Genomic DNA, 14633 nt, shown 5'->3' with positions numbered 1-14633 from the left:
ACAACTTCATGGAGACTCCATTGAGATTAGAGGAGTTTGGGGCCCAGAGAAATACATCTGGTTTGGTACAACATCCACCTAATATTCTGAAAATGGGAAGGGAAAATAAAAAGGAAAAAATAAACCAATCCTAAGAAATAGCTTAGATCAGTGTTTCTCAACCTTGACAACTTTAAGATGTGTGGACTTCAACTCCCAGGATTCCCCAGTCAGCATGGCTGGATGGGGAATTCTGGGAGTTGAAGTCCACACATCTTAAAGTTGCCAAGGTTGAGAAACACTGGCTTAGATTCTGTTAGAGATAGAAAATTCCAGTTCCTGGGTCCAAAGGCAGCTAAGTGAGGAGGAGTAAAAGCTGTACACTCTTCCAAAGAAGCTCAAAATAAGCTCCTTGAAGCACAGTACTTGTGTGCATGCTACAAAAAGACATTAGGGAGTAAGAGATGATTGGACATGTTATAGTAATTAGTATTAAACATCTCTTATTGAGAGCATTATGCTGGCAAATCCGTACTCAGCCACATCCAGGAACGATTGGCTTTGCTGTGCAGATACTTTTTAATTAGCTTAGCAGAAACAGGAACTTGATTTTCCTTCCCTAGTATGATTAAATCCTGTTTTGGATTAAAATAACTCTTTACTTTCTTAATCCATACAACTCCAGAAAACAAAGTGTACAATGTGTTGGAGAGACTGATAGCAAGGGGAAAGACTATCTTTATGTTGAATCAGCACAAATAAATAGAAAACTTTTACATGGTATTTTATGCTATATGATTTGTTATGAGAAATGGGTCTTGATGTCCATAAAGCTGCTGCACTACAAGGCACAATCCTTAGTGTGTCAAAGAAATGTATTTTCTCCCTCTTTTATGGACAATATTGAAGGTCTATATAAAGTTCAAAACAGAGTCCTGGTTCCTGCGTCATAGGAAAAAGAAGCACAGTGACCAAGTTCTCAGGTAGGTTTAAAAGTGTTCAATAGAAGGACCCTGTAATGCATGGAAAGCTGAATGTTCATATTGTCCATTCAGAGATAGATTTCAGGTGCAGTCCCAAGTAAAAAAACTGTACCTCCATCTGTGATGTGCTAAAAAGAAACAGATACAAAACTGCAGGTCATGGTTCAATAGGAGATCCCAAGGCAGTTGAAATCTGGCAAGGGAGATTTCTAACTTAAGGATGATCTCTTTCTTCCCAGTTACCTTGGAAACTAAATTCAGTCAACAGGTAACATTCCCACTAAAGGCCAGGCCTTTCTGAGAGACTGTACATTTTGGCTCCTGTCCTTCACTGTTCCTTTTGGCTTGTCAGTTATACATTTTACTCCGGCAGGCTACTCGGTCCAGAAAGAAATAGAAATTTAAAAAGCAAGAAGAAAGGTCCTGTTAATGAAGAGAAACCAAACAAAAAGTGAAGGGTCTGGGAAGCAAAGCCCTACGTAACACTAGGGTTCAAGTTGATACTATATTAGCCCAGAGGTCCTAGACACACGTTTGACAGCTTGAAATAACAGACTTGTTTTTTTAAGATAAAATACATTAATTCTGAGTAAAGCCAGATAAACTGCAATGTGTATTTAATTTTTATATTTCTATTTCCTCATTTTCAAATGAAGAGTCTCTTTCACATTTGCACTGACCTTGTGATTCTAACACTGCAAGGCAAACTGTGTCAAAAACAGACTTACTGGAGAAGAGACAGTTATGGCATAACTTTCTGAAACAACAGAGAGAGAGGAAGATCCTGTCCTGTCCCAGAAGACAATATAACAGGACTGGATTTAGCAGCTGGCTAATCATACTGCATTGGTAAGTTCAAACTGGGGCCCATGTAGCAGCAGCAGCATCTGAGAGCACAACTGGGTGGACCACTGGTTTCCTTGAAATTACCCAGAGTCTGGAGAGTTCATCTCATGATGGGAGAGTTCATCTCATGTTTCAGTGGTATGTAAACCAAGCTTGAAACCTATCGCTTTAATGGAACTAACCACCTTATGAGAACAGAAGCAAAGAAGCAATAGACAGTGAAGAACTGACATCTGTATATGCTACTGGCATTAACAGACTTCTTGCCCTCCTTCTTCTTTATTTTGTTTTCAGAAACCATTTGTCTTATTTGTCTGTTTCTTCTCTTTTCCATCAGAGACATGCCTTCTTAGACTTAGCATAACCCAACTTTAGCTACATAGACACAAATCCTGTCTGCATAATGATATCTTGTCCCGATTCTCATTCTTCTCTTACGTGTTTTGTGGCTGACAAAATGTATTGCCCATATGGTTGGGTAGTTCTTTTTGAGGGGAATGCTTGGTTAATGAGTAGCTATGTCTATCTCCTTCTCCCTCCCAAGATAAAGGTATCTCTACCAAGGACTGCATCTAGGCGTAAGAATCTACAAACAACAGTTAAAGCTGGCTGGTCAGACTAACACACAGTATTTCACCTAAAGGAGGGGAAAATACTACCAATTTTAGCCACCAATGAACTGTGATGGGATTACAATGGCTTGGGACTAAGTTTCAGACAGTAAGAAAGAAAGGATGAGGTGGCCTAAATTCTGGCCTGAGATGAGAAAAGGCCAAACCTACAGGAACTGGGGCAAAATTAGGGTTGCCAGGCTGTTATACTAACACTATAACTTATGAAGACTTCTGAATTGTAAACTTGAGGGTAGGAATTACTGTGTTTTTACTTTTCTGCAAGCTACACTGGGTACTTCTCAGACTGAAAAACAGAGTGTAAATGATGTAAATCAAAACATCAATCTGTAGTAAGCCAAATTTGGATAAGAGCCACACATCAAATAACACATAGCAAGAATAGCAGGACAGAGAATAGATAGCTAATTCTCCTTATTTGTACTTGTTATGATATGTGATGGTACAGTCCAAAGGAATCATGCTACACTGAGAGACCATTAGGGGTCTTCAAAATGAGACTGAAATGAAGTTTCCTGTACCACTTGCCAAGAACAGGACATTTCACAAGTTATAAACAATACTCGTCCCCTCTGCTCTAATGTATAAAGCAACCAAAATCATAACTGAACATCACAAAATCTAATTACTGAATAATACTAATTCAGCCATCAAAAAGATGGGTTTCCATCTTTTTTTCAAGCTACTAACATAAAGGAGAAAAAGGGAGGGTATACTTACTTTGTTTAACAGCCTTTATTACATTAGCAAAGAAGGAAAGATTTGCCATGCTTAGAGCTTATTTACATTTTGACTTGTTCTTCAAACATTTTCATGCCTTTGTAATTTTTCTTTATAGGTTTCTCCCTCACCCTAGGGACTTAAGGGCATAGTGCCAGCTTCTAGTCAGGAGCAAATAATAGTCTATTCTTTAGGTTACATTAAAAGCTGCCTTTGGGGACCTGATATACCGCAGTTCAGAAGGAAGTGTCCTGTTTTGATTGGGGTAATATGCTAGGAAGTTGGCATTTGTTCCTGCTTTCCTTGGAACAAGAACAATACAGATCACACCAATAATTTATATACCACATATTCTTTGCTTTTAATCCTTTATTTACTCATCAGATGCAGCCTACAACAGGTTCATTTGGATATTCTGATTACCTATTGGCTAGTAGGACCACCACCACCCTTGCCTAAGGAGTGGGGAAGACTTAGACAAGGAAATGAAGGCATAACTTGATCAATTGTAAATGGAGAATGCATTTAGGTTGTTAAAGTATGACAGCAGACCCCCTTTTTAAAAAATTAGTGTATAACTGAACTTCATCACTGGAAGTTTTTTGTTTGTTGCAAATGCAAATGTTTCATTCATGTGTGTGTTTGATGAAATCAACCTTTTAGATCAATACTCTATGGCCGGAGTTTTGAAACTGCAATATTGTAACTCCCCCAAGAATAAATAAAACTAGATTTATTTAAACTAAAACTGGGGTTAGGGTTGGGCAAGAAATAAATGTACAACTTATTTTTAACAACTGCATATTACTCTATATGTCAAGTAGAGCAATGACAAAACTATACAGCTTTATAAAATTAAAATGTTTATTTATTTTGTTAAGAAATGGGAAGGTTGAGTTTGCTCATTTTTGCATGATTCCTGAAATCTTAGTTTTTATTTCTAAGACAGCCACTCTCATTCAACAAAGTCAGAAGAGAAGAGAAGAGAAGAGAAGAGAAGAGAAGAGAAGAGAAGAGAAGAGAAGAGAAGAGAAGAGAAGAGAATGCTTTCATGCCTTATATCAGTTTCTCTTAAACTGCTCTTAAAATGCTGGAGTTTATAAAACAACAGCAGGCTGTAAGTTGTTCCTAGCATTGTCTCTCCCCTATTCAATTGCACTGAGATAACAGCCACATTCCACTGTGTTTCCTTTACAGCCTGATATTTGATTCCTTTAAATCCCTCCCTCCAGTCTTGTAATTTCATCCTCGCTATACTAAGGTATTGTCCCCTTCCCCACATCATGAGGCAATGTGTTAAAAAAAAGTAGACTCAGGCTTCATACAGGGCTCTGGAATTGTCACTTTGCAGTCAACCTCTTGCGAGGAAGGCACTCTCTGCTGACCCTCCATTCACTCTCTTTATGAACCCCTTTGGGGGGCGCAATCCACATTTCTAGAAATGCTATGGATTTTCCTGGTCAGAAATAATAATGTACTTTACCAGTCACAGCAATGTTTATACTGTAGGTCATCTTTCAGTGAAGTTGCCTGTTATTTACAAATTTTGTTCTAGTATGAAACCACTTAAAAGGGCAATTCCACTTAAAATATGATGGCATATGCATGATAACTGTATTTTATTTCTCTTTCATTGGCTGTTTTCCAGGAATGTATGGCAGTGATCACAAGATGTTCTTCACACCATCACTCTGAAGAGCTTCCACTTTGATCTGTTCCAATTTGGAGGTCACACAGTTCAGTTCAGGGCTGAATCCAAAGCGTGACCAGACAATCCACATTCTCAGTGACTGTCATTAGAAATGGACAAGAAGAATAAGAAAAGACTTGTGCTTAATGTCTTGAAAGGAGATGCTTGTAGAACTGAAAGTCCAGCTTTAGTCATTCCACTGAGTAGTGAAAAACTGATATATGTACTACGTATCACCCCTCTAAATGAAAAACACCAGAGTTTTTCTATAGGCATTACCCTGTATTATGAGTTACTGAACCATTTAAAATGTATTTCTTACCTTATCCCTTGCATCATTCAGAAGGTCTTCCAGCTCAGAAAAACTAAAACTGGCTACTGTGATAAAGTCACTCATGACTGGGACAAACTTATCACCTGGTTCCCGCATACGTCTCTTCTGATAATCTAGCTCCTATGGAAAGAGAAAGATTGGAAGAACGAACTGGTAGCTAGCAAGAGAGGTAACAATAGAAAAAGACACCACTTAAAGATTGGGAGAAATATCAAAAAATGGTGACTAAACCCATTTTAAACATAATTCCCATATTCAAATCAAGTCAGTTTGTTTAACTAGAGTTGTTGAAAACCACAATTGGCTAGGTTCACACATCACACCAAACCAGAAGTGGAAACTTCTTTCTTTTGCCTCAGAAGCTGCAGGAGGCATGTCCTGCGATGCAGTGATGTTACCAAATGGCAGGATTAAACAGTCTTGGTCCTTTAGGGAGGCTTCCAGGCAGTTTTAAAGACACTAATGGGTGTGTTTTGCACCACAGAAATTTACTGCATCCATTTCCACCTGTAGTTTTCTATTTGTAACCAAAAAAATTGCATCATTGAAGATCAGCCATCTTGCCACCACAAATATTCAGTGTCCTGCAAGCTATGGGTTGTCTGTACATGTAACTAAACCATAAACTGTGATTTGCAATCTATACTGGATGAATTTACATGAGAGTCAAAATTAATCAAATCACATTACAGCTTAGCACGATGGCAATGAAAAGGGGAGGAAAAAAAGAGTAGTCTGGGAAGAGACTCAAGACAAGAATGATCAGGATATCACCAAAAAAGCTACCGACAGCCTGAGAGCACAGCATTATATCTATGATTATAAGATAATGGCAAATCCCAGCCTATCCTCTGCTAACAGTCAATTGCAAAATAAATCACTTGGAAGAGGTAAGGATAACATTTAAGGGGTAACTTCTTGAACACCAGAAAGCTTGCCACCATGCAATATAGTTTTACTTTTCTTTCCAATTTTGACAACATGAAAGGCCCTATCCTAATGTGCTTTAGAATGTCTGAATGTTTATAAAAAACTTGCAAATGTTCTGAATGACCTCAGGAGGTCAGTCAAGGACAATTTCAAATAGAGTTTGCTATCCGCTTCCTTTCAAGGCTGTTGCTTTCCGAGCAAAGTTTAGTAAACTTACCATATAAGTTATAACCTCTGCATAGCCTTCATTCAACTAGAACAGAACACTGATTCTCTACTCCCCTTCCAACTAATTAGAATAAACATTCATTAGATTTTGGTTAATTTTTCTTATTTTGAGATTACACCTGCTGCTTTTCTTACATTTTTTCTCATTTTTGCCAGAGGAACTGGCCTTCCGAAGGGCCTTGAAGACCTGGCTCTGTCACTTGGCCTGGGGTGGGGAGGGAATACTTCATGCTGGGCGATGGCTAGCCCCATAGTGTCCTCAGCCCGATTTTCCATCTTCTTGGATTTTCCTTTTTTAGTTCTGTTTTTAAATTTTAGATGTATCATGTATTTTATATATATTTATGGTTTTAATGTTTTTTGTAAGTCGCCCAGAGTCCCCCATTGGGGGGGATGGGCGGGGGAGAAATTTAATAAATAAATAAAAATAAATAAATAAATAAATAATTTGCCTAGGACTCTGCTGTGAATCTGGATATTGAGCTCACAATTCAAGTTTGATACAGTAGCAGCTTAGGAGTGCAGACTAAGGGGAACTGGATTGAATCTCACTTGATCTCACCCATTCCACAGAGTTTTATTTACCCCACAAGATTTTAAGGTGATCTCTTTGTGTAGGGTCCTGGAGAAAAATGGAACAGAGATTTATATGGAAGCATTAAGAACCTGATCATATTTAGGGGAGGAAATCCAGAAAATTGTGGAACACAGAAGAAACTGCCTTATACCTTTAACCACTTGGTTCATCTAATTCATTATTGCCTACCATGACTAACAATGCGTATCTGGATATTAAGACACATGCCCATCCTACTTCTAACAAGAGATCCTAGAGTTTGAATTTGGATCCATTTGCACCTCTTTAACCAAGCAACAGGACTTCCTTCCCCAATGCTACAACAGTATTTTGTTAGGGTTCAGTAAGTAGCTTTGCCTCTTTTTCCTACTCCCCTTTTCCTCTAAGGTGAGGCAGCAAGCTCTTTTGACAACCCATAAACACTGATGGCTTTGTTACAATAATGGCTTATTTACTACTTTCAGTTTTAACTGGAATAAGCACCTTTGGAGGGCACTGTTTAGGACATTGTTTTTTCTCTCCTTTGCCTTGACAAAAAACTTAGAAACCAACACTGCACTGTTATAGATGGTGCCCAAGTTAAGACATGTGTTTAAAAATCTTACTTTCTACTGTTAGTCTGAAACAGTTTTACAGCAAAGCCAGTCCCATAAAAGTTACAAATGCCATTGGCAAGAGAGCTGATGCCTTGGCAGCTATCCTCATAAAGAGTACCGAGGGTTTACAGCTTTCCATTTTGATTTACTTTGCCTTGCTGGCTGTAGTCTGTGAAGTTTCTCAAAGCTGGGCTCACATCTCATTTTTAAATGGTGCTGCCAACCCTGGGAAGCGACGGATTACAAAGTGCCTCTGTGAGCAGCTGACTGTGAACCTATTTTTAGTCTGATGTTTGTAAGAAGGGGCCTTGAAGAACCCTCTCCACTGTCAGTGCCAGGACTGTGGTGAGAACATGTTGGAATGCAGTCAACAGTTGCACCTTTTTTTTCTTTTCCTGTCGTCTCCTCCCAACAACGGCCTTCTATTGTTGTTACATTGCTACGTTTTTATATACCACCCCCCCCAAAAGTGAAATGAATGAGCTACACAGGGAGACGTTGGCTGCCAAGTTTTAAAATAATAATAATAATAATAAAGTGATATGGGAGGGAAAGGAACTGGTGCATGAATGGGAAAAAATGCTTGGCCAAGAAGAGGAAGGAGAAGGTACCGCAAGGACACTGGGCAAGTTGAGAGCAAGTAGTTTGCCATTCAAGAATTACCTCTTGCAAACTCTTGCTTTCACAAAACAGCCGTCACAGAGTTGCTGGGACACACAGGGCTTTCTTATGAAGTTAAAAATTCTGCCTGTTTTAGAAGATGGGGTCTGGCAAAGTGAGCTTGTCAAGCAGTACACCTAGTGTTTGAGAACTACCTTCTCAGGGTTAGCAAACAAACTGACCAAGTGTTCGCCGTTGCCTGACTCCCTATGAGATTTGGCTTCAAAATGTGTATTAAAAATACACATTGAGGAGGACTTAATGAATTGGAGGCACTTTTCCATACCTTTTAGCATTTCTTTTTCCTGTTAGAAGGATTGATACCTGTATCTCCCATGCACATACCTTTTCCGAGGACTTATGAGTCAAGGGGAGATTCTAATCTGTAGCATGAAGAACAGCAACAGGGCAAAGGGTGTTACTTAAACTTGGCAGTGGAATTTGGAATGGATTCCAAAATTTACTCTGAATGTATGTTACAAAGAAGGCAGGATGTGTCTAACAGAGACTAAAGATGATTGAAAATAATCCTTGATCTGTGATACTCTAGGTTTTTTGCCCTTCAGGAGTTGCAAGGAATCGATGCCATTTCTAGTGTACCAAAAATCTAGCACAGTCGAGGGACTCCTCTCACCTAGACTGTATGGACAAAAAATTGTTAAAGAACGATAAGGACTAAAATGACCACTTGCAGGTAAACAGAGGAGCAGCAAATAAAAACAAAAACAATTTAATTCAATCAGCTGAGATCTTGCAGATTAATCTACTAGAGAAGGAAGGGAGTGAGAGCAAGGGAGTGTTATCACTTTCCCTTCTACCCACCCTTCCTAAGTAACCTCACATGGGAGCATAGTATTTACAGGTCTAAGGGGAAAAAGCACTATTCTATGCCTTGAATATATCCTATGTCTACTAACATAGAGCACTACCAATGGCTAGTTCACCCACTATATAGTGACTAGGTAAATGTTACAATCCTGTGTTAAAACCATTTCTTGTAAATGAAACATGCAGGAAACATATAGTAAAGCTTGGCATTAACATTTCACTGTTCTCTCTCCAGAGGACTGCACCGGCTCTCTTAAGGAAATTACTGAAAACAGCCCTAGCATTTGCAGACAAGTAACTCAATAAGAGAAAACAGATGAAATGATATGCCTCTAAAACGCTCTCACTTGCTGCAAATATTTAATCTTGGGAGCATGTTTGAAATTGCAGATTAATCCATCAGTCTCAAATCACAGGTGGGAGGCAGAGACAGCATGACTAAAGGAAGGCCACACAGAAAGCCCACAACAGAGATAAGACGAGGAAGGAGATGTTACCGGCTCTAACTCCTACCCCCAGTTCACCCATCTGCAATACCCTGAAGAATCCTGGTATGACTAAGACTTTCTGTTTGCAATAGCTGGTTGGCTCCATTCCTTATGAGTTCAGTGTCATTCCACAGAAATTATCCCAAAGCCTATAAAACTAAAGCAGAAAATAGAAACACTGTTCAAAGTTTGAGCTACTCCCTAAAAGACAGGCTTGCAATATTCCAAACCCTTATTTTTAAAACAAGCTACAAAGGATTTTTTTCCATTCAATTTGTATGCAAGAACTAGAGAAAGGCCAGAAATGGAGTGAAATGCCATGGCTCATTCATAAAACAGTATTTGCACACAGTAAGGGAGGCAAAAGACTCCTGCCTTACAACCTGAATAAATGCCAGTCATATCTGGACTGATCTCAGACAGCTCCCTACAATCTATGCATCTATATCACATACAAGGTTCTGCTAGGACATTAAAAGGGCAGAGGGCATTTGAGGGAAAAAAAGAATCATGCTTAAAGGCTTTGAGTAGTTTTAGTGCATAATGTAACAACTAATTTAAAACTATACAATAATCTTCCCCCATTGGGGGGCCCTCTAGGTGTATTGGAGTTTAGTAATTTTCCCCTGGGGAATTAAAAATCAATGTATCTGGAGAGCACTGGGTTGGGGAAGGGCATTGTGGCCGTCTCCTTTCAGACTTACACCACTCCCTCCCTATTTGGCAATCATTGGCGGGTAATAAATGCTTTAATACTTGGGCTACACCCCACCTGTGTAGACCTGTCCACAGAGGCCACATCTAACACCTGCTCAGAGACTAAAAATCTCTGAAAGAAAAAAAAAGTATTCAACATTTGAATTAACACTGTTTGTCAAACTCCCATTCCCCTGCTTTCAGCCCCAGATCAAACAAACTTCCCTGCACATCTGTTAATATCGTCACACCAGCTTTCACAAGAGACACTGGGGTGAGGAGGGGGGGAATGGTCTGGGAGAAACAGGCTTTGCTTGACAAAGGAAGAAAAGCTCCTTCTTCTCTCAACAAAACACCCTCTCCTCCAGATCCCTGGTGGGACATTTTTAAAATAGTGTATTTAGAAACTATGACATACTTACAGCTTCAACAGCTTTCAACCCAGTCTTTATGTTATTAACTTCCTTCTCCAACTCCACTAGGCTGCAAGGAGACAGAGAGAAAGTGACTTAAAACAAAAGTGCAGTGTTACAAGGGGAGTAGAGGAACTGCTGAAGTAGAGGAGATCATGGGTCTTTCCAGTCTAATATCCTCCCTCCAGCACCAGCCCCACAGCAGATGCTAAGAGAACAGAGGGAGAGGTCCATTCTGCTGATCACTAGCTTTTAAGAGAAAGTTTCAGACTTTAGACTCTTCAAAAGTATGCAATTTGGCCTCAGGATATCTGCAATATATGAGGCAGGCTACCAGAGCTGTGAACACAACTAAGCCTTTTCATCTGACCAGCTTAAATGGAGTACAGGAGTCCTTGTTTGCTATTACCTGGTGTTCTTATGTTTACTAAGCTGATTCTATTTTGATGAATTTCTAAAAATAAAAAATAGCTATGTTACCAGTCACTCTGAACATCTATTGTAGAAAGGCATGATAGAAATGTTATTCATTAATTGCTAATTGCTTAAAACACAAAAGAAGGTAGCTCCAGATCCATCTGACTCAGGTTATAAACACTACTCATACCAACAGTTAACTAAGTTTAGGGCTATGCATGCTCTGAAAATGATTTGGAAGAGATGTTTCTAAATGCAAAGGATAGGTACAGCATTTCTTTAAAACAGCTGTAACCTTTTCAGCCTTTTGTGAGTCTAAAAAGAAACACAGCTGCTTTAATGGACAACTCATTAAAGCTGCTACCTGCTTATTTAACTATTTAAAGCAGATTTAAAGAGAGAGAGTTTAAAAAGAGCCAGTTTGGACTAGTGGTTAAGGCACCCGGCTGGAATCCAGGAGATTGTGAGTTCTAGTCCCGCCTTAGGCATGAAAGCTGGCTGGGTGACTTTGGGCCCGTCATGCTCTCTCAGCCCAGCTCACCTCACAGGGTGGTTGTTGTGGGGAAAATAGAAGGAGGAAGGAATATTAGGTATGTTCATCGCCTTGAATTATTTATAAAAATAATAAAAGGTGGAATTTTTTTTTTAAAAAGCAGATACTCTCAGAAATAGTAACATTCAACTATCTCTGGATTGAGACTAGACAGCATGGACATACTGCAAATACTTCCATCAGCTTTAGTTTTGCCACTGTTTCTAGGCCCTACTTCAAGTATTGTTTTTATCTTTAATTTCTTCCATAACCTGAAATCAAAATAATTATGTGCCCCATTTAGGATTAACTGACCAAGATAGGTTAAATTGGTTAAACCATCCATTTTGGGGGCAGATTTCAATATGGCAAATGTTTGTTCTGGGGATGAATGGAAGTTACGCTGAATGGAAGCCCTGGGGAAGAAACGCTTCCTCTTTAAAGAGTCCACCACTGTTAGTATATGTTAGACTTTTTGAATGGAAACATAAGTAGATAAAATAACAATAGAATATTTTTGACCATCCCATAACATTCAGAAAGTTAACACAACAACCTTCAGTATCTACTATAGAGATTTCCCCCCAAACAAATGCTGCTTGGACTTAATTTTGGCTACTATTTGGTCTCCCCCATAGATCTACTGAAGTGATTCTTTCCCCCCAACAGGAACTGAGGCAGAACTGTTTTTCATGCTTAGTCTACCTATGTACCTATTGGACCTTAAAATATTTTTGTGATAGGTGAAAGCCTTTTGATATTTTTCCTGCTTTAAATTTACTTTATCTGGATCATGTTATGCGCTCCTTTAACTTTGTTAACTTAATACATTTTGATCATTAAATCTTTTTCTAGAAGTAGAGGGGCCACAAATTAGCATATAAAATGAAATCAAATTAATGCTTTGAATACAAACATTGTACATCAGATACCCAATTAAATGCATGAGCTAAAACCCAAACTGTGTGCAAAATAAGCACAATTCAAAACATCAACATGGTTCAAAACAAGTCAATAAGCAAATACTACAGTTCTCTGCATTTCTTTAGTTCCTTTGAAACCATTAGGATTTATTGACCTTCAAATCTGTAAGACCGACTTTCAGATACAGTTGTATGGAGTCACAGCATGAATCAAACCTCTTCAAATCAGTGAAAAAGGAGTAGTGGAACAGAAACTTACAAAATTTAAGGTATTCCTTACTAACTTAGCTGATTGCTGTTTTTTTTTTTTTTAAATCCTGACTTTCAGTTTTATCAATGGTCATATATTTTGTTTTCTCTTTTTGCACAGAATCCAAGTAATCAAAAACTATTATAGGCACAGTTAGAAAGTTATTATGTGAACCCTCTGATATTATTATAAGAGCTTGGTTCTTCTTTTATTCATAAATCTACAATATTTTGAGCATTAAAGACTACAAGACATATTAAAAAGTTATTGAGATGGAAGTACAATTTTGATCCTTATTCACATGACAAACTTACACTTTGGGACATTCCCACATTAAAAAAGGCAAATAAAATGCATTCTCTCTCTTTCTTTGGAATTCATGGGCTAATAAAAACATTAATACTTATTAAATATTAAAACTATAAATTATTGTATTGCCAATCAAGTTTTTATGGCACGTGTAGTCTTGGGCAATCATCCTAGATCACTTCCTGTTTAGAACTAAATACTCTAAAACAGAGTATTTATTCTTGGTAATACTCAAGAGCATTACTGCGTATTTATTGACTGAATTATAGAGCTATTCACTGATTAAAAGTTGAAGACTCTTGTGGTAAGATATATACACACGCATTTTCATCTGAGAATGATTTTTTTAAGTTATGTTTTTGACTGATAACGATGATATCTGCTTCCATATGTCCCCTTTACTTGGAATGCTGATCTATAGATTACAAACACATCTCAACATAATTATCCATCAAGAGACCGCCATTACCCAGCAGCATGACCACTTACTTGACTTTTGCTGCTTCTGGAAGATGTTGTAGTTCAGACTGTATGTCAAGGATATCTAGGTAATTCTTTTCAAAGATCATAATCAAGTAATGTAATAATGTAATATTCCTAAGAAAAATAGGTATGAATGAGACAGGAAACAAGATCATAAGGGTAATTACCATGCTATATCTGAAAAGCTTAAAATGAAATCAAACACTTACTATCAGCATATATATTTTTAAAATAAAATTGCTGTAATTTTCTCTCTCCTAATAGCTACTTCCTGAGGCCTTTGGGTCAGGCTGAGTAGAGTCCTCAATTTGATGAGTTACAGTATATTTCAGCTCTGATTGCCATTTTATTGTTTCAATGGGTTTTAATTGGTAGGTATCATTTCTTTTTGTATTTGCTGGTTTGATTTCTCTTCTGTTTTTGGATACCACCCAGAGTCACTTTATCTGAGTTGGGCAGCAATGTAAATGCTTTTATTGATTTAATTTAATATTTCACATAGCATCTTTCCCCCTAAAGTAAGAGTGAGGAATGTTTTGTCCTTCAGATGTGTTGCATAGTATGATGATTGCCAGCACCCTTCACATTCTGGGAGCTGTATTTCAACAACATCTGGTGGACTAGATGTTCCCCACCTCTGCCCTGAAAGCTCAAATGATTATTTGCAAATGACTCAACAACAAAAGCAACACTGAACGAAGTACAAAAGTCTCCCAGCAAAACACCCCAAGCTTCCAAGAAGGCTATTCAATGGCTACATTGTTTTGTTTGTGTATGTATTTCCCAAACAAAGAGTCTTCCATTTGCCCAGGTCCCTGAGAGATTATCTTTCATTTGGGGATGGAAGAGCCTGTCTTCTGAGCCCCATTCTCCAGCTGTGAAAGTGGAACAGCATATCTACAATTTGGGAGGGCAGGGAAAAGGTGCTGACAATTTGGATTAGAAAAAAATTAATATTCCCAATCCCCATCTAGAGAAGCTCAACCCCCTCCCTTCTTTTAAAAGAGCTTTTTTTTTATGCTACAAAAAAACAACAGGTTCACTAGTGATATGGAAGGATGGCACATATATTTATGGATGCTCTCAAAATGAAAAACAAAGCATTCTCTTTCGAATGAC

The 14633-nt window shown here is 38.3% G+C and overlaps 1 protein-coding gene across 8 annotated transcripts in view; it reads right to left on the bottom strand.

Annotated features, from left to right (window-relative positions):
• The window catches only part of DAAM2 (dishevelled associated activator of morphogenesis 2), a 232472-nt gene that overhangs the window by 13392 nt on the left and 204447 nt on the right, over positions 1-14633 (bottom strand). For all 8 annotated transcript variants that reach the window (XM_088145491.1, XM_088145498.1, XM_088145510.1 and 5 more), the window contains 3 exons: positions 13521-13628; positions 10610-10670; positions 5173-5304 (listed from right to left, as the gene is read on the bottom strand). In XM_088145491.1, coding sequence (XP_088001617.1) covers positions 5173-5304; positions 10610-10670; positions 13521-13628 — 301 coding nt within the window. The remainder of the gene's footprint in view (positions 1-5172; positions 5305-10609; positions 10671-13520; positions 13629-14633) is intronic.

Source organism: Python bivittatus, unplaced genomic scaffold (genome assembly GCF_059951505.1).
Source record: "Python bivittatus isolate LINGU-HERP-01145 unplaced genomic scaffold, Pbiv_v1 ctg000020_np1212, whole genome shotgun sequence".
In the NCBI taxonomy this organism is placed as follows: Eukaryota; Metazoa; Chordata; class Lepidosauria; order Squamata; family Pythonidae; genus Python; species Python bivittatus.
This window is presented reverse-complemented; position numbering and strand designations above follow the sequence as displayed.